The 21,723-nt window shown below is 32.7% G+C and overlaps 1 protein-coding gene across 1 annotated transcript; it reads left to right on the top strand.

Moving 5' to 3' along the window:
* Window positions 1–269: 269 nt before the first annotated feature.
* Window positions 270–21,165, top strand: LOC140045466 (neuronal acetylcholine receptor subunit beta-2-like). Its single transcript, XM_072090383.1, has 6 exons — window positions 270–761; window positions 15,716–15,855; window positions 16,152–16,196; window positions 16,363–16,472; window positions 16,843–17,818; window positions 18,358–21,165. Exons 1-6 carry the CDS (start codon window positions 707–709, stop codon window positions 18,541–18,543), a joined length of 1,512 nt encoding a protein of 503 aa, XP_071946484.1. The 5' UTR covers window positions 270–706; the 3' UTR covers window positions 18,544–21,165.
* Window positions 21,166–21,723: the final 558 nt, after the last annotated feature.

The raw sequence follows: 21,723 nt of genomic DNA, 5'->3' as shown, positions 1-21,723 counted from the left end.
CTTTGTAACGCATATACTTTCGTGTTTCTTGTTGCAAATATACATTCTGTTGGGGTCAAGCACATTAACTAAAGGCCTATCCAACTGCCGACCGACAACCGTATCGCCGACGGCGGTGACTTACCAATACGCTTTTCATTAAAGATTCACCTGTGCCTTGTCTATTATCGTTGTGTACAAGATCACGCTATTTCAAATGGTTGAGGTTGGTTGTGAAGGACACCCCCATACATCGTAACATGTACAGTTCGTGTCCTACCATTCACACACTCAATAATGTACACTGCGGTAATACCAGCGCTGGAATCGTTTTAAATCATTAAAATATACGTATATTAAAGCGTTGTTGTTGGCGTTAAATTATACACAAGTTACATTATTTAATGTATTAACCTGAAAATAATTGTCGAAGATTTTCTGATACGCGTTGGTTTACTTTATTGTGTGTCAACTGTCGTGGTATGAACCAGAGGGCAGCTGTTACCACAGGAGACGATGTTGGATACTTTGCTACAATGTATTCTACCAGTGAGACAATTCGCATTATAGATATGATGAGCAGGTAAAAACATTCGAGGAAAACTGCAGAAAAAATATTTATAATATACTGTTTTTTTCGTCTGAACAGACTGCAGTGGGGTTGTTACAAGTGTTTATGTGTGTGAACGGACACTAGCCTTACAAGGAAACTGCGCGGGAAACGAAGATGAAGCAGACGATACTCAATTTAAGCTATTATATTGTTTTGGTAACTATAGCAGGCAAGTTTATACTTAATTATTATTAATATTAATTTCGTTTGAATAACGATAGTTTCATATAGTATCGTGAAGGAATTAAAATGATTTAATAATAAAATAAAATTGCGGCAGATTCAGTTGAAATGAAGACGGTTTAGGCCATTAGTTAGTGGTTAAAACAGTGAATGATGTTCTGGAATGTTATACACAAAGAGTGTTTTTTTTTAAAGTTAGGAGCTTGGAGCGGGTTTCCCTCCCTCCTTGCCCGACTTGGGGCTATTATAACGGGGTGGTGACATAGCATTCGGGCATAGCATCACCAGGATTTAATACGAAGGTCGTTACTGTTACTTTGGGTAGGCCCATTGTATTATTTATGTTGTATAGTTTTCGTAATACTAAGAACATGCGCTCTTTTGTCCCGATTTGTGACCAGACTGTACATCCAGGCCGTGCAAATTATGTAGGCCTACAGTAAACTCAAACGTATAGGGAAAAAAACAAATTGGCTTCAGAATAGCCAGCCCATGCCGGGTGTTATAATAACACCAACGATTGTGTATGTAGCTGTAGTTGTTACAACATACAGTATAGCTACACGCAGGCTGTAAGTGCAGTATCAAAAATAAATAATGCCATTTTAGTGTTTGTTTAACAATTCTTGCAAAAAGTGTTGATATCAACATTTTACGATAACAAATATTATTAGGCCTATATTACACTAGCTATATCTATAAGACGAATCGCAAGAACGTAATTTAACCAATCACAAGCGAGAAACCAAATACTGTATTTTGGGTCAAAGGTTATTAATAATTAGATGGCGTATTAGGGACCTAGTAAAACATTCAAACATTAATGATTTTGTTATAACACTGCTAATAAAATAATAGTATGCAACTATTAAATGTTAAAATAATGTAATTGCTAAAACAATAATTACAATCACGTCCAACAGAACCACTTAGGCCGCAATTAAAAGATTGAAGAAAAACTAACATTTTCTAACGTTATCGCTAATTTAATGTATAGATCATATTTCTTGCAATTTGCTCGTAAAAATTAGTCATGGCGAATACGCTGCAAACTAATTACGGTTCCAGCAAAATCCATATAGACGTATGAATACCAATTCTCGATACTATAATTATTTTTTCAGTATCATAGGAAAAGTATATATACAGTAGTACATATGTATCACATGTGACACCTGTATTATATAGATCATAAGCCTAACAATACACATGTGACAGAATTTGCCTGATACTGGACAAAATTATGCCATATGTTGGTATACAGTACAGAGAATCAGATGTAAATATGCGGTTCTATAGTATAAAAGCTATAGACCCGTAAATGTATGATGCGCAAGTGTATGCGCACGAATATGATAGTATAGTCAATGATAAGTAATATAAATACTAGACACGGTCAGCATCAATTCTTGCTGGCCAATTGCACAATATTTAGACACCACGGTTCTACATTACTTAATATTTTAATTAATAATTGTATAAGACAATTAAGCTTGAAAGTTACACACAACACAATAACTCCCGATTGATCTAGAGAATTGAAATTTACAAGAAGAGCATTTCAATAGACATCATCTTAGCTGAATGATCGGAAACAAAAGAGCCACTATGACACGATCAATATCAACTGCGTACACAATATTGCTAATCAAACTGTAGGCCTATGTAACAAAATATAATAAACGTTTAGGCCTCGACAATAAGAAGGTGTCGTACCTTGTACAAGTCGTATAACAAGTCCTTGAATGTTTGCTACTAAAATAGCATCATATAAAACGGTAATGATTGATTTTGTAACGTTACATTTGACCTTGTATGTTTTATATTTTGTATCGACGTCCTAAATGGCCGCTTGGTCTTGTGATTGGTTAGAATTGGCCGCGTAATTTACAATATAGCACGCGCTCGTACATTGTTACATAACTGTATGTATGCGATATTAGGTTTATACAGTAGAACTCTCCTATTAAGAGGACCACGTAGTACTACCCTATTGAGAGGACCATGATTTAATGTCCTCTAAATCAAAGAAATATGAATATGAAATGAAAATTACTAATAATTATTACTTCACAACTGCCACCCTTCCCTATAATACAAAGCGCATGATAGTCCAAAAGTGTTTTATACTCTTCTTCAATAAACCATTAATTTGTGTTACACTGCTGCGGTGGAATAAAATATGAAAATGCCTCTATAAGCCAACGTCTGACATGAAGTCCTATCTAAATAATATGGAATCATAAATTTCAAAACATAACTATTTTAATTGCATTTCATAGTATAACATAGCAAGTAATTATAATATTAGTTACTTGGTCGAACTCTTTACTCCATATACATCGGTGGACAGAGTGGAAGATTACAAGAGTTAAGTTACGTATTGCATCTCAACTTAACGAGCTAGTTTCGATCGGACTTTAACCAATAAAGTCTGTTCTAATTATAAGTATAGCAACACGTTAAATTTACAATTTGCCACAAGAATGATCAGAGCTTCTAACATTTCTTCATATAGTTTGTGGCGCCAAACGCGATCTATGGCGCCACAAACTATATGTATACTATATATAATATTTTAATACTATAAGGCACGGTTCTCAATAATTTATGCTTAAAAGGCTTTGAAACTACGGAATAGATTAAAATGACAAGCATTTTCTGTTCTCTAATCACATTTTTGTTTATACTCTAATTAGGGTACAGGACAAAAAGATGTGCTCGTAACAAATAGCGCGTACACGTCACCATGAAAAAATATAACGCATGTTCTGTGTCAATTGAGGTCAAGTTTCTTTCTAATAATCCTGCATTTTTTACTCTAAAATAAAAATAGAATACGAAAAATGTTAAAATGACAATTGTATTGCGCGTACGCCAAAAAAGATGTGCTCGTAACATATGGTGCGTATACCATGACTAAATATAACGCATGTTCCGTGTCAAGTTTCTTTCTAATAATGCTGCACTATTGGCATGATTTGCTGGCAGAAATACAATTGTATTCTGATTGAGCTTTCCTACGAGCTGTTTGTTTACATAACGATCGAATTCTAACATTATTTACTTTAATCCATTGTAACAGTGTATATTAGATTTTAGCTTGTACAGTACATACAATTATTGCTTTCGACGAAAAGCGTAAAATGTTTCCTTTCGTCTGCATGTCTTTTTATTTATCTTTTGATCAATCAATATTTTTGTTGTATTCCATAAAAAATTTATAATATACAACGTGATCATTATGTTATGGAAAGAGTATTAAAATGATAGGCCTATATGTAAATCTTTTACACAAACTCCAAAACAACACTTAATAACAATTATAGGCCTAATACAAAATTATCTATTCAACGTCTACATAGAGATGTTATAGTGACTATAACATCTCTATGATATAAGTGACTGTTTAATTGTATAGGAAACACAATCCAAACAATTGATATTAACAAACTCATTATCTGATGCAGAGAAGCATACTCTATTTAAACGGAGACCATACACACTATTTAAACGACGGAGATGCATGCTCTATTTAAACGGCAAGACATACTCCATTTCTTATAACCATTTGATTGGTAATACTCTCCTGCTTATAATTTTCAAAATGTCCATTACTTATCCGAATCATAAACACGTCTGATAAAAGTGCCAACTGTTCTTTTAATTTTTATCCTTAAGACGTATGAATGCGTTCGTTATATATGTTTGTTTTTAAGCGGCGTCAGGCAGAAATTTGCTATTTAAATGAGGTTAAATGAAGCAATCATGGATAAGTACCCCATCGGTATCATCTTAATGGGTGTACTGATTTGAACGCATTCACGCGGGATCACATAATAATTATTGGCCAAGTAATTTATGGACAGGATTTGTCTAAAAGGAACTGCAGTAAGGCCAATTTACACAGACGAACGGTAACGGAAACCGCGTATCTTGCCCTACGTAAAATCTGTATCTATCCTGGGTGGAAACCGTCCGTCCGCTCCGCGTCGTATGTTGGTCATAAGGAATAAAAACATAGATTCTATAGTTTTATTACCGTTACCGCTTGTCTTTACAAATTGGCCTGCAGGCTATGATCGTAACACTATATAAACAGTAAACAATTATTATTTTACTTTACAAAAGGTTTTTAGCTTTCACGCCAGTAAAACCCTATTTCACTTATATTCCCTGGACTTTCTGCATTCTCACTTAAGAGGATCATAAAGGCATATTGATTGAAAATTCGAGAAACTCAATATTTCTTTTCAGAACTAATGCACATGGTGTACCGCAAACTTTATATCAATATTTGATTTCGCCATACAAACTTTCAAACAACATTTACGAAAGAAATTATAAAATGACCATTTTAATTATTAAATGAAAATTATAAACCAACCTCAAGGCCCAATGACTTTTGTAGGAATTTAACAGTTGATATATTTTTCCAAACAAATCTGCAAAAAAAGAAAAGTTTAAAGTTAGTTGACACGATATCCGGGATATTGACAGGTGCAGTAATAAGCGATCGATTTGACTGACATGCTTGTTACACATTGACCAGTAACAAGGATAACCCAGTTCGTTAGATGATGACCTATTAATATTATTGATCAGAATGCTAATACATCACCATCAATTTCATTTCAGCGATCTATTTCCTAAATCCATCGATCAATTTGGTACAAACTGGAGAAGGAAAAACGTGATTGGTTTAAAGTAATAAGAAACAAAATTGGTAAAAAAGATTAAAACATTAATTTAAACAAAATAGTATTTTGTATCTTCCTTATTTCATATATTAGGCCTAGTTCCATTCCTAGATTGCTGTTTTTTCTCCTAAAAAAAGTTGTATTGGATTGGATTAAAAGATGTTCGTATCTCTTTTTGGTATTTCATTTCATAAACATTTATTTATATTAATGGTGCATAGAAAATAACAATAACAAATTAAATAAAGAGGAAACACCATTATAGAGGATTTTACAAGAAGTAAAACTTGTCACGTAAAACCCATTGACAAAACAAAAATATTGGATATATAAATACATATAATATATAAAACACATCATTTAAATAAATGTAATCTATAATTAGTTATATTGGATTTGTATGTACAATGTAGTTTGATCTAGATTGTAGGATTATACTTAATTGGCTCACGTCCTACTGTCAGAATAATCAAGTCTAAAGAGCCTACTTGAACCAGCTGTTTTAATCAAGTTAATGTTTGAGGAGATTGTTATTGTTTTTTTTTCCTTCAAGTAATTAATGTAAAGGTACGCAACCATTATTCAGAATATTCACATCAAAACGCTATGTTGTACTGCCCTGGAAATACATGAAGAGTTACATTCTAAGTAAAGATGTAATTTAGTAATTGATGTAAATGGAAACACAACCACAAGACAGAATGTTCACTTCACAACGCTATGTTGTACTGCCTGCCCTGGAAATACATGAAGAGTTACATTCTAAGTAAAGATGTCATTTAGTAATTAATGTAAATGTAAACACAACCACAAGACAGAATGTTCACCTCACAACGCCATGTTGTCTTCTCATTCTCAGTAAAGATGTCACATCAGTGACACATTAACAACATGAAGAGTGATACATGATTCAGACAACAGTCACATCAACGTTCTTACACGCGCATCAATTCTATCAACCTTTTGCAATTAAGTTAATTGACGTTGATATTAGGTCTGTGAGAGTGTAATCGATATGGTCAAACTACTAATGACCAGAACTAATCAGTGTCGTTGCTGTCTCATCTTGTGTGGTTGATGATCGAAATGTATTTCACGTCCATTAACAAAATCATATCTGCTCTTTCGTCACCATTTACATCCAGGACGGAAGCTGACGTCACGTGAAGAGGTGCATCTTACTTTTGAAACTTCTGTTATTTAGTAATACATCATACCAAAGAGATAAACATTCTTGTATCTTTCAGATACAGTGGTTGAGTTTGACAAACGTTAGTGTTAGATATTCGCTAAATATTTCAAAATTGTCCAAGTATAAAGTTTGATAGTGTAGACAGAGCTTTAGGCCTAAATATAATTCTGAAATATTTCAAAATTGTCCAAGTATGAAGTTTGATAGTGTAGACAGAGCTTTAGGCCTAAATATAATTCTGAAATATTTCAAAATTGTCCAAGTATAAAGTTTGATAGTGTAGACAGAGCTTTAGGCCTAAATATAATTCTAAAATATTTCAAAATTGTCCAAGTATGAAGTTTGATAGTGTAGACAGAGCTTTAGGCCTAAATATAATTCTAAAATATTTCAAAATTGTCCAAGTATAAAGTTTGATAGTGTAGACAGAGCTTTAGGCCTAAATATAATTCTAAAATATTTCAAAATTGTCCAAGTATAAAGTTTGATAGTGTAGACAGAGCTTTAGATATTCTAAACTATTGTATTTAACTGATGTTAGTGTAATTAATATGCAAAGTCCTTCACTAAGAAATAATGTCTACGCTAATATAATGACTGACTGCATAACATTTCAAATTTTCAAACGACATTTTGAACATTACTAATTTTTTGGTAAAACACATTGAAAAAAAAAGTGTTTACCTTTCAAAGTTAAATAAGCTAAAAGCTTGAGTGACACTGACAGTCACAATTAGGAATTACCGGTAAGATTTGTTTTCTCTTATGTGGCGCAAACACCACTCACTTTTATTCACATTCATATTATCTCATGTCATTACATAAAATCATATTATTTAATACATTTTTGTTAATTCTAAATGTCGTTACAATTCATTAGTACCATTTTTACATTTATTAATTTCCGTATTACCTCCTTTTAGTAAGATTGTTATGGCATAGAGAGAACTTTCTTTTCTTGAACGAATGGTATTAAAGTTGATGTTCGTTTGGTATAATGTAACAAATAACCTATTTCTGTTATTTGGTTGGCTTCAATCTTGTTATTATTCGTATAATCGAATATTTGTCATTGAATAAACTTAACATGTTGAGAGTGACTTTAGGCCTACAATGTTAAAAGCTTTTAGTACGTAAATATTATTCTTAAGAACAAACTAAGTACAAAGTAGATTCTCTTGTAAGAACATGTATCGAATAACAAGCTCGCAAAACGCGCCATCTTATAATTATATTAAAAAAAAAAATTAAATGTATTTAATTTTATAAAATAAAATTCGTTGACCCAACCATTTTTATAGGTCAATTTGAAACCATTACGTCATCGAATTCATGCGTCGTGTTAAACAGGAAAATATCAAATTAAGATTTTTTTTTTCTTTTCCTGATGAAAGGAATTTATGGAATGTAAGATTGATGATTAAACGTTACAGCATACATTTACACGATAATGGAAAATATTAATGTTCGCGCGGGTATCAGCTGTCGTCTGTTCTCATCATTCACGATTTTTTTCTGACAATATTCTAAGCACCGCTAATGTGAAACAAGCCCGTCAAAGAAACACGAGTGTGTCTAACTAAGAATAAGAGCGTCCAAGTCAATTTTGATTTAAGTTACTGGATAAAACGTGATTTTCTTTCTTTCAAAATAACAAGTTAAGAAATAGGTAGGGGTGGGGATGGTAAGTGGCATACACTAATGCATTCACATTAACGTTAAGTTAAGTTATTAACTAATAAGATAAAGGATTGCCACACTCGCTACATCACGATATTGATCACGTTATCGGATCGCCGCTACGCGCTTCGTTACGATATCGTCACTCTACGCTATCCATCGTGTTATCAGATCGCCACTTCGCGCTTCGTTACGATAACGTCATTCTAAGCTATTCATCACGTTACCGGATCGCCCCTTCGCGTTTCGTCACGTTATTATAGGCTCCTTCGTTCAATGTATCCACGTGTTGAAAAAAGTATCAGAGAACTGATGATGACTGACATGAAATGGCGTGGACTCTCGCGTACAATGTAATAACAATAATTGTGTGAATTATACCTTAATAAATTAACTCGCATGGTGTCCTCGCAACAGTGGCACCATCTCCCATTCAAAAGGCACAAAAGAACGTGTGTTTCGTGCAGGTTCTCTGACTAATTCAATTACCAAGTATTTAACTCTAGGCTGTTGCATTCTCGTGAGTGCCAATAGAATGAAACAATAATTAGGATTGATTTTCAGGGTAGTCATAAAATATTCCTACAGGGCGCACGGTGATTAACTGTCTCAGAAATTATCGTTCTGGTAATGTTAATTATTTCTGGCCTCCGTTAAAGTGGTTTTTTGTAAAGTTTAAAATTATTTCGTCTGCATTAAGTGTTACAAATAATAAATATATTTTAATTTCACGGGAACTGATGCAAGTATTTGCTAACCTCGTATGACGCAACACGGTTAATTGGCGCTTTTTTGTTCAATACACATTTTTCATAATTAAGGCTGTGATCGTTTTAGAAATTTAGCGTAATTAATATATTTGCTTATGGTTGAAAATAGCTAATTTCGTTTTATGTGATTGTAGCTTAGGCCTACTTTGTAGATACACCTTGTCAGGGTAGACTTATACGCATTTGTAATATCGTTAGCAATTCACAGTATGCTACTTAATGATTTATCCCGAGAAGAGAAAAAAAATAACCAAGTTTAATTGCTCGCTTCCTTATCAACGAATTCAATCTATATAGTATTCACAATTAGAATGGAACTTGTAATTATGTTGTGAAAACAAATCACGGATAGCAAGTGACGAAAGCCAGTGTGGTATCAGCATCGTACCAGAAACAATTCATTAAACCTATCAACGACAACTTTCTACAAATTACTAGTCAATGTGTTATAATGATAATTTGTTGTTGTGAAGGCTTATCGTATCGTATCTTTAGTCGTATATCATCATATTGGCTGAGCCACACTGATTAAAGCGTTAATTACATTCAAGCATTAGGCTCTGTCCACACTATCAAACGTTATGTGACAAACAAAATGTGATGTGCCCATATATGGATGATTACCATACAATCAATCAATCAATCAATACAGTATTTGGGCATTTCACACATCGCACTTTTTTGTCAAACTAGTTTGATAGTGTACACAGAGCTCTACATACTTATTACCGGTAAATCAACTTACTCGAACTAACACATCCGTTTGTGTTACGCTCAAACACATCAACTTTGGATGTGTACGTACAACTAGTACTCTTCAAGCCCTGTCCACACTACCAAACTTAATGTGAAAAAGTGACGTCATATCCCTACCATATTTGGGCACATCACACTTTTTTTCTCAAACTAGTACAGTAACACAATTTATTAGAACAAACAAAGTGCGTTCGCATTATTCTTAAACGCGTTAACTTCGTTATTTATGCGTTTACAGCCTACAACGTAACGCAACTTCCTAACCAAATACAATATACACAGGCATTATGCAGAAAATTCAAATAAATGTGTTTTTATAAATATACATATAACGAAAGATTCAAGATTCAAGATTCAAGAAATTTTATTTGTCCATAAAAATGGAAATTCACTTTGCTTGGTAGATTAAAACAACAATATTGCAACAAATTAAAACGTGCAGTATTATAACAGATTAAAAATACAAGATAAAAAGTTAAAAATACTGTTAAAAATGTAAAACTATTTAAAAATTGCATTATCGTCTTACTGTACATTAGAATTAAAAATATGAATGCTATTTACAAGGAAGGATTTTCTAGTTCTACAAAGATTTGCTCTTGGAGGTCGTAGCCTAATACCTGATCTATTTAAGTTATAACAGTAATGTAACGGATGAGTGGGGTCTTTCATAATATTGTATCGTCAGCGTATTTTACAATATTGCAATCTTTACTTAAAATATTAAAACTACTTGAATAAAAAGAGAACAAAATTGGAGAAACAACACATCCTTGAGGAGCTCCAACACTGATAGATTCTTTGTTGGATAGGATACCATTGCACTTAACCATTTGCGGTCTATTAATCAAAAAACTATATATAACTTTGGCGAGCTGAGGTGAGACATTAAAACTTAATAATCTATCAATTAAAACATGTGGTAAAATAGTATTAAAAGCACTGGAGAAATCGAAAAATATAGACCGTACATAATTTCTTTTTGAATCAAGGTGATGATATGTATCATGGAGATAAGAATTAACAGCGTCAACCCCTTTATGAAATACGGTATCCGTTAAAATACCATCTTTAGAACTGTGTTTGACAACTGATGCCGCACATCAAAATGATCTGTCAAGAATCCATATTTCAAATATAACTAATTAAGGAACTCTGAGACATATGACCTTTCAAAATAGTATTTTAATTGAAAACTGGCTTTGCCTATATATAATATACTAATTAGGCCTAGCAGAGGATACTTAAATGCACAATACCTCAGTATTACCGTAGTCTTTACTAATCAACTAGATAGACAAAATGACATAAGAACATTAACAGAAATGACAATAATGTGTACGGAACAGAGACATATTTAAATTAATTTATTTAATTTTAAAATAAAGTGTCAATATTTATCAATGTTGGATCATGGCATTATACTATAGTACACACAGCTGTCTAATTGATGTCCTACGAATGCCAACACCCGAACAGCTTCATAATAGAATGGCGAGAAGCACTTAAGTTTGACAAGAGTTGAGTACAAATAAGAGAATACTAACTTGTCGTCGGCCATCATGATGTTGTTTGATATATTATTACGCTACGTTTGGTCATCTCTAAGCCCTTGTAAGTAATTACGAACGGTGATTAAAGCACGCTAAGCATCTATCAAACGCAACGTAAGCGTACGTTTTGTTTGTCACCTAGGATTCTTAATGGCAAGCTTCAATTGTATAGATATAAGATGCATCAAAGTATCTCTTGTTTATCACTCACAATAACTCATCAGGGATCGTGTTTAGAGAAACACCAGTTTGCTCAATCCATAGTTGTCATATAGGCTTATGTATAACGTAAAGTATTCAAACACATTTCCTTGTGAAACCTTGGTTGTTTTAATTTACAATGTTGGTAATTTGTATGCTGGGACTTGTGAGTCATAGAACTTCACTGATTTGTTTGAGAATTCCCCGACTTTATGTTAAATAATTAAACGAATACATTTTTATTTAGACTTATTTCATATCAACTATTAACAATTATCGTTAATATAAAACATAAAATGTAAAGGAATTATGTAAATCCTATATAATATTTCTCAATATTTATAACGTTCTGTATACATAAAAACAAGAACGTAACATAAACATTCATTCTTCATCATCTTGAAGATATAATACTCTTTAAACAAGGTGAGACAGGTTAATATATAGGCCTAGACCCAGTTTAACATTTAAAAAAAGTTATAATTAACCAGTATACAAATACTACTGCTGCTATGACCCTAAATTCATATATTCAACAGTTTTTTTTTTATAAAATAAATAAAATAAATAAATATATTCAACAGTTTTTTTTTATAAAGTATCACCATATCGATCGTTCGGCCTACATAAACATTGACAACAACAAACAATGGACCTTGACGAAACAAAATAATCAATTTTGTTTTTATGAAGACAATAAAAGAAAAATACTTAACGACTTATCATTGTGTAACTCTTAATCTTTTAACTACAATAATATTCTATACTTTGTAAGTCTCTATCGTAAATTAGTGTTTTTTGTGTGGCTTGGGTGGAAAATAATGGTTGAGTTTTTCAATCATACATTATTATTGTATTAATATTTAATTATTATTTTTATTTTTTTTAATTCAATATTTCACCCAGAGGCTCCTCACAAGGCACAGCCTTTAGTCTCGAGAAGCCTCTGCAACATATACAAATGTATGTCTAAATTAGAATTACGAAGGCCTTACGATTTTAAGAATGTCGACGTATTTTTAATCGAGGTTCTGTCAAAATGTATGAAACGAAAGAAGGTCGATTTTGTTCAGTTAAGCAGCAGAACGAAACGCATGACGTAGTATGGTGTTCTTCCATCCAGTGGGATTATCAATTCCAATCTGTGTGTTACCTGCAATTACATGCTGATTTTCTAATAATCTTCATATATAATATCGTATGATACTTTTTTTCACATTTCGGCTCTGACGTGTTTTACCTGCGCACAATCCCATTATTAGCTTCGTAATGAACTGATGCAAAAGGATCCACACACAAAAGTATTAACTCAACTTTAAAATTTATGAAATGTGGCCCAAAAACCGTACGCAAATGTACAGATATATATCGGTTTGATTACCTTACCAAACTGTTTATTATTCAGAGAATTCATATTTATTTATAAAATTATTTGACTAACACAAACAATTAATAACAGAACAAACAGATAAAACAAAACTTAGAAAAACAAATGCAACAAAAGTCACTATAACTCGAAAGAGACAGTTATTCCGATCATTAAAGCAATATCCAACAAGTTATGTTGTTATATGACAGATTAAAATCCTTCTTACTGACTTATTATTTCATCTTAATCACAGTTCTACGGTTCGGCCAACATACGTTCATTCCATGTTCTAATCATCTCGCATAACTACACTAAATTGTCCGTGCAACAACGATGTGAATTTGAATTCCTCTCATCTTCGTCCGATTTCCAATAAAAAAAGTAATAGTTAATGTGAAAACACACCAAAATATTTGCATGTTTTGGAAGGAAAACTTTGGTTTTTGAAGCAGAAAGTGCGAGACACACTCATACCCCATGGTGTTATTAATTCGTGAATGCAATGCGTTTAAAGATGCTAGATAATAATATTTTAGCTGCTTTAAATAGCAGATTTGTGTATAAGAGCACTAACAGTACAAGGGGCATTGAAGGTTAATGTGATGCACGCAAACAAAACGCCACCACAGCTTCATTGACCCTTTCTTGTTTATGCAGCAGCCGTTATATAATATAAATATAATAAGCACGTGTCTATATTGTCTTATAAACCCGCCTCCTCTAAAAGGTTTATGGAGTTCTCTACGTCATAACTAATTTCAGTTTGTGATCGTTACGATCCGATAAAATGGCGATGTCTCGATTTCGACGATAACCATTTTAGTTAAGCCTTAAACTCATGACTATAAATATGTGTGTTTTTGATGTTTATTTACATCATTCAAGTTTTATTCCTAATAAGGCATATGATGATGTCTTTATTGCCACCAGCGTCTAATTTTATTCATAGAAACCAACAAATTTAACGCGATATAATTTTCCTGGGTACATAACTTCCCCTGAATGGAATGTGTCCAATATTTTTTGTTGCTATTATTGTATTATAGCAATTTGGCGATCTATAATTGCAGTCACGAGCCGTCAGACATGACAAAATCTAATAAAATAACGGTATTATTATTATAGAATTATGGTATATTGTAAAAATTGACTTATTGTTAATATTCTCTTAAGCATCTTACATCATTGTTTAAGAATGTACAAACACTTGGCTATACGTTATAGCAGTTTTACCTACTACAGAAAACTGATTAATAATGATTAAATTAAAACTAACAATGTATCTATCATGTAATTATTAATGATAAAAGAAAATCATGATTTACAAATGGAAACATTGCTGCAGGTCTTTTTACGTTTGCTAACCACATCTGACACAACTACTTCATTCTAAAAGAAAAAAATCAAATTGATATGGAGTTATCAATTTCTTTGTAGCAATGTTCCTGGAAAAATGAATTTTAAACCAAAATAATACGTCTGATGTATCAAGTAGAAAGAAAAATATCCTTTTTTACATCACAAATAATTTGCACAAAAAAAAGAAGAAAAAATACATGGTATGGAGTTATCAATTTCTTTGTAGCAATGTTCCTGGAAAATGAAGTTTAAGCCAAAATAATAATAATAATAGTATAACGTTTGATGTATCGAGTAGAAAGACAAATTTCCCAAATAATTTGCACAAAAGAAAGAAAGACAAAAGCAAACAACAGAATGAGGAGGATAAAATGATTGAATTCGTTGGAATATAAAATGTTTGTGAATTTTGGTTGTTTCTGTCAACAAAATATCTAAAGAAAATTATCAAATTAAATATGGTTGAATTAATATATTAATTCCTTTGTTTGTGCTTGTAGGTTGCCTCTCATTAAGTATATTCTACAACATGAATAGCACTAATAGGCTTAAATATGTTATATACCATTCTAAACAGAAATGCACCGGTAAGCAGTTTAGTTAAAGTATCAAAATGCAAAATAAATTTCGAAAACAAGTTGCTACGATAGCTTATCGATTGATGATTGTATAAATTATCATGTTCTTAAAACATTCACATCTAATACATTCCACTGACCTCAGCATTCAGAAATGTGATATTGCTTTAAATAATGAGCACATATTATAACCTACATGAACTTGTGTGATCATACGTTTTAACTAAAGCAAATATTTGAATTCTTAACCCGACACACATTACCACAATTGACGTTTAACATGTTTGATACATTATGTTCAGAAAAGAAATATAAAGTTCTCGAGTGAGAAAGGCATGCATGATGTAATTGTCTAAATATAGATTTACTAAGTTAAGTATACAGATGCTAATGGTTAATCTGATATACGTACAGTAAATTTAATATTATTATTTCTATCTAAATCTTTTTTAAACCCGTATTTATTATTCTTGATAACTGTAACAATTAAGATTGGTTCTCTGGGATACAACGTACGATTCACACGTACAGCGCAAATCATTTGACAAATTACAAGTGACGTCATCATCGAACTGCATTGTTGCGCACAGGTCCTTACGTTGCCATGCACGTAGATCTTGGCGTTGCGATTTTATTTGATGGAGATTGAGAGAGAACTGGTCGTATAAAAATTTACAATTATTACCATATACACTAACATCCACCATTCCAAAACTATTAATGCATGCATCCATGATTATATATTACGTCATACTTTTAATTTAACTTTGCTTTAATTTCAGGATGTTTTGGGTCAAAAAGTGCCGAAAAATTATATAACGATTTAATGAGAGGATACGAAAAGCTAATCCGGCCAGTAGAGAATTTTACTGACCCGGTCATTGTTAAATTCGGTGTCTCAATTTCACAACTCATCGATGTGGTGAGTTACATTTATATTTTTATATGTACATTTCAAATAACTAAGCTTACTATCCATTTGGAAATAAAGTAATTTGACCAATCACGATACAATGGATCATCCTAACTGTCGATTGTGATTGGTCAACTAACTTGCGTTGCGCGTACAACCTTGTGTTAGGTTCAAGTGGGAACAACAATAATGACGACATGAATTAGAGCATGATATGTAGCTGTAAATCGATGTTGCGTATCATATCATGTTCGTAATGTTGGTTTTTTTCCATTGTGGTAACTGTTAATATATTGTTTTTATAGGATGAAAAAAATCAAATATTGGTAACCAGTGTCTGGGTAAAACAGGTAAATGGTACATTTATACATTATATTTGTTATTATTTATTGGGTGACAATTTTTAAATGATTCAAAACTTGACGATGGTGAAAAAAGACAAAATGATGTAGTGAAATAAACGTCCTTATCGATTATTGATTTATATTGATTGTAATAATGATTATATTATGATAGGAGTGGCATGATTTTAAATTAACATGGGATCCTGATGATTACGAAGGCCTAGAAACAATTAGAATACCAATCGACGAACTGTGGAGACCTGACTTCGTTTTATATAATAAGTAAGTATTATCATCACCTCTATTTCTAAGCGTGTGGCACAATCTGCTGATTGTTCAAATAATTATTGTAAAATTTGTAATAAATATGACAACAATACATATTTTTTTTTTAAATATCTTTACCATCACCAGTAACAATCTATGCTAAGGAGTTGATGCACACTTAATAAGCGAAATGTGTCATTTACCAGTACCGAAGACATCTTGAGACCAGTTTTTCCATTGTTGTCAACTTACCATTTTGCGAATATATGTATATATATATATATATATATAACATATATATATATATATATATATATATATATATATATATATATATATATAGATCTTTTTGGTTCCACTTATTTCTTACTTTTTTTCTTTTCAGTGCTGATGGCGACTATGACCTGCAGTTTATGACGAACGCAATCGTTGGTTACAGGGGTGATGTGTTCTGGATGCCTCCTGCCATCTTTAAAACATCATGCTTGATCAAAATCGAATTCTTTCCTTTTGACGAGCAGACATGCAAAATGAAATTTGGCTCCTGGACTCACGATTCTAGTTTCATTGATATGACTCCATTATATAAATCAGTGAATTTGGAAGACTATTGGCCAAATGGTGAATGGCAAATTATGGAAGCACCAGTAGAAAGGAATAATCTTTCTTATCTGTGTTGCCCAAATGAGTTCTATATTGACATTACCGTTAAATTTATCATTCATAGGAAGCCTTTGTTTTATATCGTTACATTGGTTATACCGTGTATGTTGATCTCATTTCTCACCGTTCTGGTGTTCTATTTACCCTCAGACGCGCAGGAGAAGATTACGTTGTCAATCTCAATTCTTCTTGCTTTGATTGTGTTTCTTTTGTTAATTCCTAGTATTATTCCGCCAACGTCAAACAACCTGCCATTAATTGGTCGTTACATGCTCTTCACCATGGGTCTGGTAACGGCGTCAATATTCGTTACAGTCATAGTCATCAATGTCCACTTCAGGTCAGCGACAACGCACGAAATGCCAGATTGGATACGAAACGTCTTTCTACATACGTTTCCCAAAATCCTTTGCATGTCAAGGCCTGGAGGAGCTAAGCTTTGTGATAGATGTGATAAGTCACGTGGAAAACGGATGTCTTCAAATGGCAGGCCATTTTATCCGATGTGGTCTAGTCCAGATTTTAAACTGTCTACAAAGTACATGATGAACACTATTACACCTTCATTGTTAGAAGAAATTCAACAAAGAGATAGTGATATTGATAATTCACAAGATTTACCCACTGAATGTCGAGAAGCCATTGACTCGATAGAATATATAGCATCGCATTTAAAACTTAGCGACGAAGATAGCTTGGTAATACACTTAAAGTTTGTTGCTACTGGACGCAACGCAAGGATATACGCGTAACGCACGTAATTTGATCAATCACAGAAAAACCAAAATGACGCTTGTGATTGGTCAAATTACGTTGCGTGTGCATCCTTGTATTGTGTCCTTAATATCCCTAAAATAAACTATACTAAAAGCAATTACAGTAATACTATGCCAAAAATCCATACTGTATGTATTTATGAGTTCACTAAATTACTATAGCGTCTAGTAACACAAAATATTCTATAAACATCATAGGATCTCATATTGAAGACCATGTGTGTAAAGGAACACAAACTACCGAACTGTTGTACTATAATGAATAGAATAATGTACTATCCAGGGCTTGGTTGGTTTTTATCATTTTATTTAACGAAACAGGACGGATATTGAGAACAGCTAGTATGTGATTACGCTTACTGACGTGCACGCTCACGCGTATCTTCAATATACCGCTCTGTTTCGCTAAGTCACAACTAACGAAAGCAAAAGCAATCATCACTATGATCTTTCTATTTCAGATACGTGAAGATTGGAAGTATGTTGCTATGGTAATCGATCGCATTTTCTTGTGGGTATTTGCAGTGCTATGTACCAGCGGAACACTCGGCATCATCTTGAATTCACCAATGTTGTGGGAACCAGTAACTAAGCACAACACTACTATTCCTATCCCACCAATCCTATTAGAGAGTTATGAATATTAAAACAAAATAATATGACGTCATAAACAATGACTTCATGTTGTAGACCTACTGAAATTTAATTTGAGATTTGTGGAAAGCTGGACTTCCTGAATTTATGATTGTTTATAAGAAATATGATTATGTTGAAAGAGAATCTTCGTTAACTTGTAGTAACCAAGGAATCAGTTTCGGTGGCAACAATAACGCGGAACAACGCAGTGCTTCCACGCCCATTACGTCCACCACGTGACACGTGTAGCTTGATTCGGCTCTTCGTGAAGCTGGCGAAATGTCACAACTTACCACCGTCAGCCTATGTAAAGCTCTGTCTGCACTGTCTAACTTTATGTGACAACAAATTGTAATGATGATGTCATATCACTACCATGTTTGGGCACATCATACTTTTTTGTCAAACTTGTTTCATAGTGTAGACAGGGCTTTAGATGGTATACAGAAGGTTTTCCAAATGCGGATGATGAAAATAATTATAATAGTGTTTTGCTATTTTTTCTTTAGTTTTTAGTTTTAACTTTTGTCATTATATTGTATAAATAATTTAAATAGTAATAATCAAACACAACTCATTTCGAGATAAACACCAGGTCCAAAGGTGGAACGAATACAATTATTAATTTGAAAATGATATTGCCATTAGATACTGATTATTTAGGCCTAGCCTATATATAGACCTGAGATTGTGTATTAAATTATCGCGGTCATATTATTCCGAAAGATAATCGAAGCTTAATTATGAAGCTTAAGAACTAGTTTGTGTTTTCAAAAAGGAAGCGTGGCTTTTGTTTACTTTATTAATGGTTTTGTAAGATGAATATAGGAAAAGATATGCACAAGAAGGTGCTGGAGGACGCCCACTCAAATTAAGTAATTGACCACTCACAAGCGACGGCTTAACCTAACTATGACTTGTGATTGGTGAAATTGTTAGTTGCGCGCACGTCCAAACTAAACTACTAAGAATGCCATGGAACATAATACTTTATCTAATACATAATCAAGTGTAACATTTGTGTAGAATATTTTACAAAATATATTAGCATAAATTATACACTATGCTTCCATGCTTGCACAACCGAAATTCCGGCTCACTAATCTAAGCGGTTCATATTTCTTTTTTTTTCTTTCGTTATATCAAGTACGAAACAAAAACGCTTTGGCCACTAATGAAACGCTTTGGAGACTAATGAAAGCATTTAAAGCGAATTAGCAAATTCAACAATGAAAGTGGAGATGATCGTAGAAACGATATATTATGTGTAATTTGTCGCTTACAGACGATTTGCAGTTTTAGTAGAAATATGAAATGATTTCTGTATTTAGCACTTATGCAGCACTGATTGTAGGCAACGATGTGATGTTTACTCACATTTTAAAATAAAACATTATTCAGAATTACGATTTGCATTGTACATTAAAATGCAGGGGTCGGATACATGGAAAGCGCTAGCATAATAATTAATATTAATATTCTGTCCTAAACAAAAAGTAGTTTTTAATTTCATTTTATCTGTCCCCCACCTCTAGGTTCGCCCCTGACATGCAACATATTTAAATAAGACCACAATTATTAATTGACAACAATGTATTTATATTTTTTTTAAAGGTATGGTTATTCTCGATAGAAGGGAATTTGTTTTAAAGGGAGGCCTACTATAAAACATTTCTATAGGAATTGCAAAATGTTCAAATGAAATTATTTAAAGATTTCTATGTTGTTATGAGCTGGTAAAATTGATTACACCAGGGGATTCATTAAGGCTTGTTAATTCATCTTGGTATGTTGATTTCATGGGTATAGCTATACCGCTAACATTGGTTGTGGTGGTGGTGAACCAACTTACCCTGGTAAATAACTAAGCTTGAACGGGTCCGATAATTAACTCTAATTTCGTGCATCTGTGCCTGTCTGTTTGTTTATTATGTAATGTATGTGAAATTTACTGTCTTGAATTTCAGTTGCTTACGAAGCCTTAGGCTAATTATAATATTCATAAATATAAAAAAAATAAATTTGAAATTATTTTCAATAATACTGCTATTATACTGTAATATATACTACATCGTTAATTGTAAAAAATATCGTATTACTCAATAGCAACGTGTACTCACTTTCAAATTTCTTTAAACCATCACATTTTATTCAAATAAACACTGTGATACATGCTTCTTGGCCCCATTACATGTGTATAAAACCATCACAGAAACCTATGTATAGGTTGTCTAATTATTATAACCAAGATTTTGGCATAATGTGATTCATCAAATCACCTAACTCGTTTGGTGACGAGTTATGTTACTACTTAATTTGTGTTACTATTGGAAAAACATTGTTTTAAAATAAGAAAAATAAACAATTGAGTGCTTTCTTTATAATACTTGTATTTCTGTTCTCAAACCAATGTCCTATAGGCCTACTGAACATGCCTTTTCTGATTAGATTTAAGTTATAATATATTCAAGATTTAAGACATGACATGATGGTTTGAAGAAAATATCGTCGGTAATCTCTGTATTACGAGTTTTTCAGCAGATACCGTATGCTATACAAATTGCAACATCATTTTTTTCAGGTAATTCTGAAGTAAACTCCATTTTTAATCTAAAAAACATGCATTGGCCAACTACACGTATAAATATCTATAAAGGAAAAGAATAAACAGAACAGTGGAGCATAACAACCATAAAATATGCCCAGGTTCAAAGCTCCTCTCGAATTCTTCTCGGATAAGAAGAAGTTTAACTAACTTACGTGCACTTCAAAATACCCAGTGAATCTTTTAGAAAAGTTGGGGACTACCCGGATGTGTATACTGGTCCACGTATGAGCGTTGTTGACAGATGTATGACACAATGTGCGTGTCGTCTACACCTGTATGTTTCTGCAAGAAACAGGTTATTCCCCAACATTTACATAACTCCTTCACCTATGGAACGTCAACGATTTCGTCGATGTGGAAAATATTGACACGAATTCCGCGAAGGTTGCAATGGGTGATAAGGAAGGTGTTGTCCAACATTGAAGATGGGTGATAATGAAGCGAGATAATGTGTAAGCATTTGCTTCCGTTTGACCGAACCTAATCGATGTGAAAACTATTGAAATGAGTCGTGAATTATACGACATATTTCAGCTGGTTATTCAATAATTACATCCACTGTATAAATAACAAGTTACGAATG

The sequence above is a fragment of the Antedon mediterranea genome, chromosome 3, assembly GCF_964355755.1.
Source record: "Antedon mediterranea chromosome 3, ecAntMedi1.1, whole genome shotgun sequence".
Taxonomy (NCBI): domain Eukaryota; kingdom Metazoa; phylum Echinodermata; class Crinoidea; order Comatulida; family Antedonidae; genus Antedon; species Antedon mediterranea.
Note: the sequence above shows the minus strand (reverse complement) of the source record. Positions and strands in the feature narration are given on the sequence as shown.

What these genes read in the sequence shown, in the direction of transcription:
- LOC140045466 (XM_072090383.1), top strand. Translation starts at nt 707, where the DNA reads ATGAAGCAGACGATACTCAATTTAAGCTATTATATTGTTTTGGTAACT. An exon ending in TTTCACAACTCATCGATGTG is followed by an intron (nt 15,856 to 16,151) that starts GTGAGTTACATT and finishes TTGTTTTTATAG; the next exon opens with GATGAAAAAAATCAAATATT. An exon ending in GACTTCGTTTTATATAATAA is followed by an intron (nt 16,473 to 16,842) that starts GTAAGTATTATC and finishes TTTTCTTTTCAG; the next exon opens with TGCTGATGGCGACTATGACC.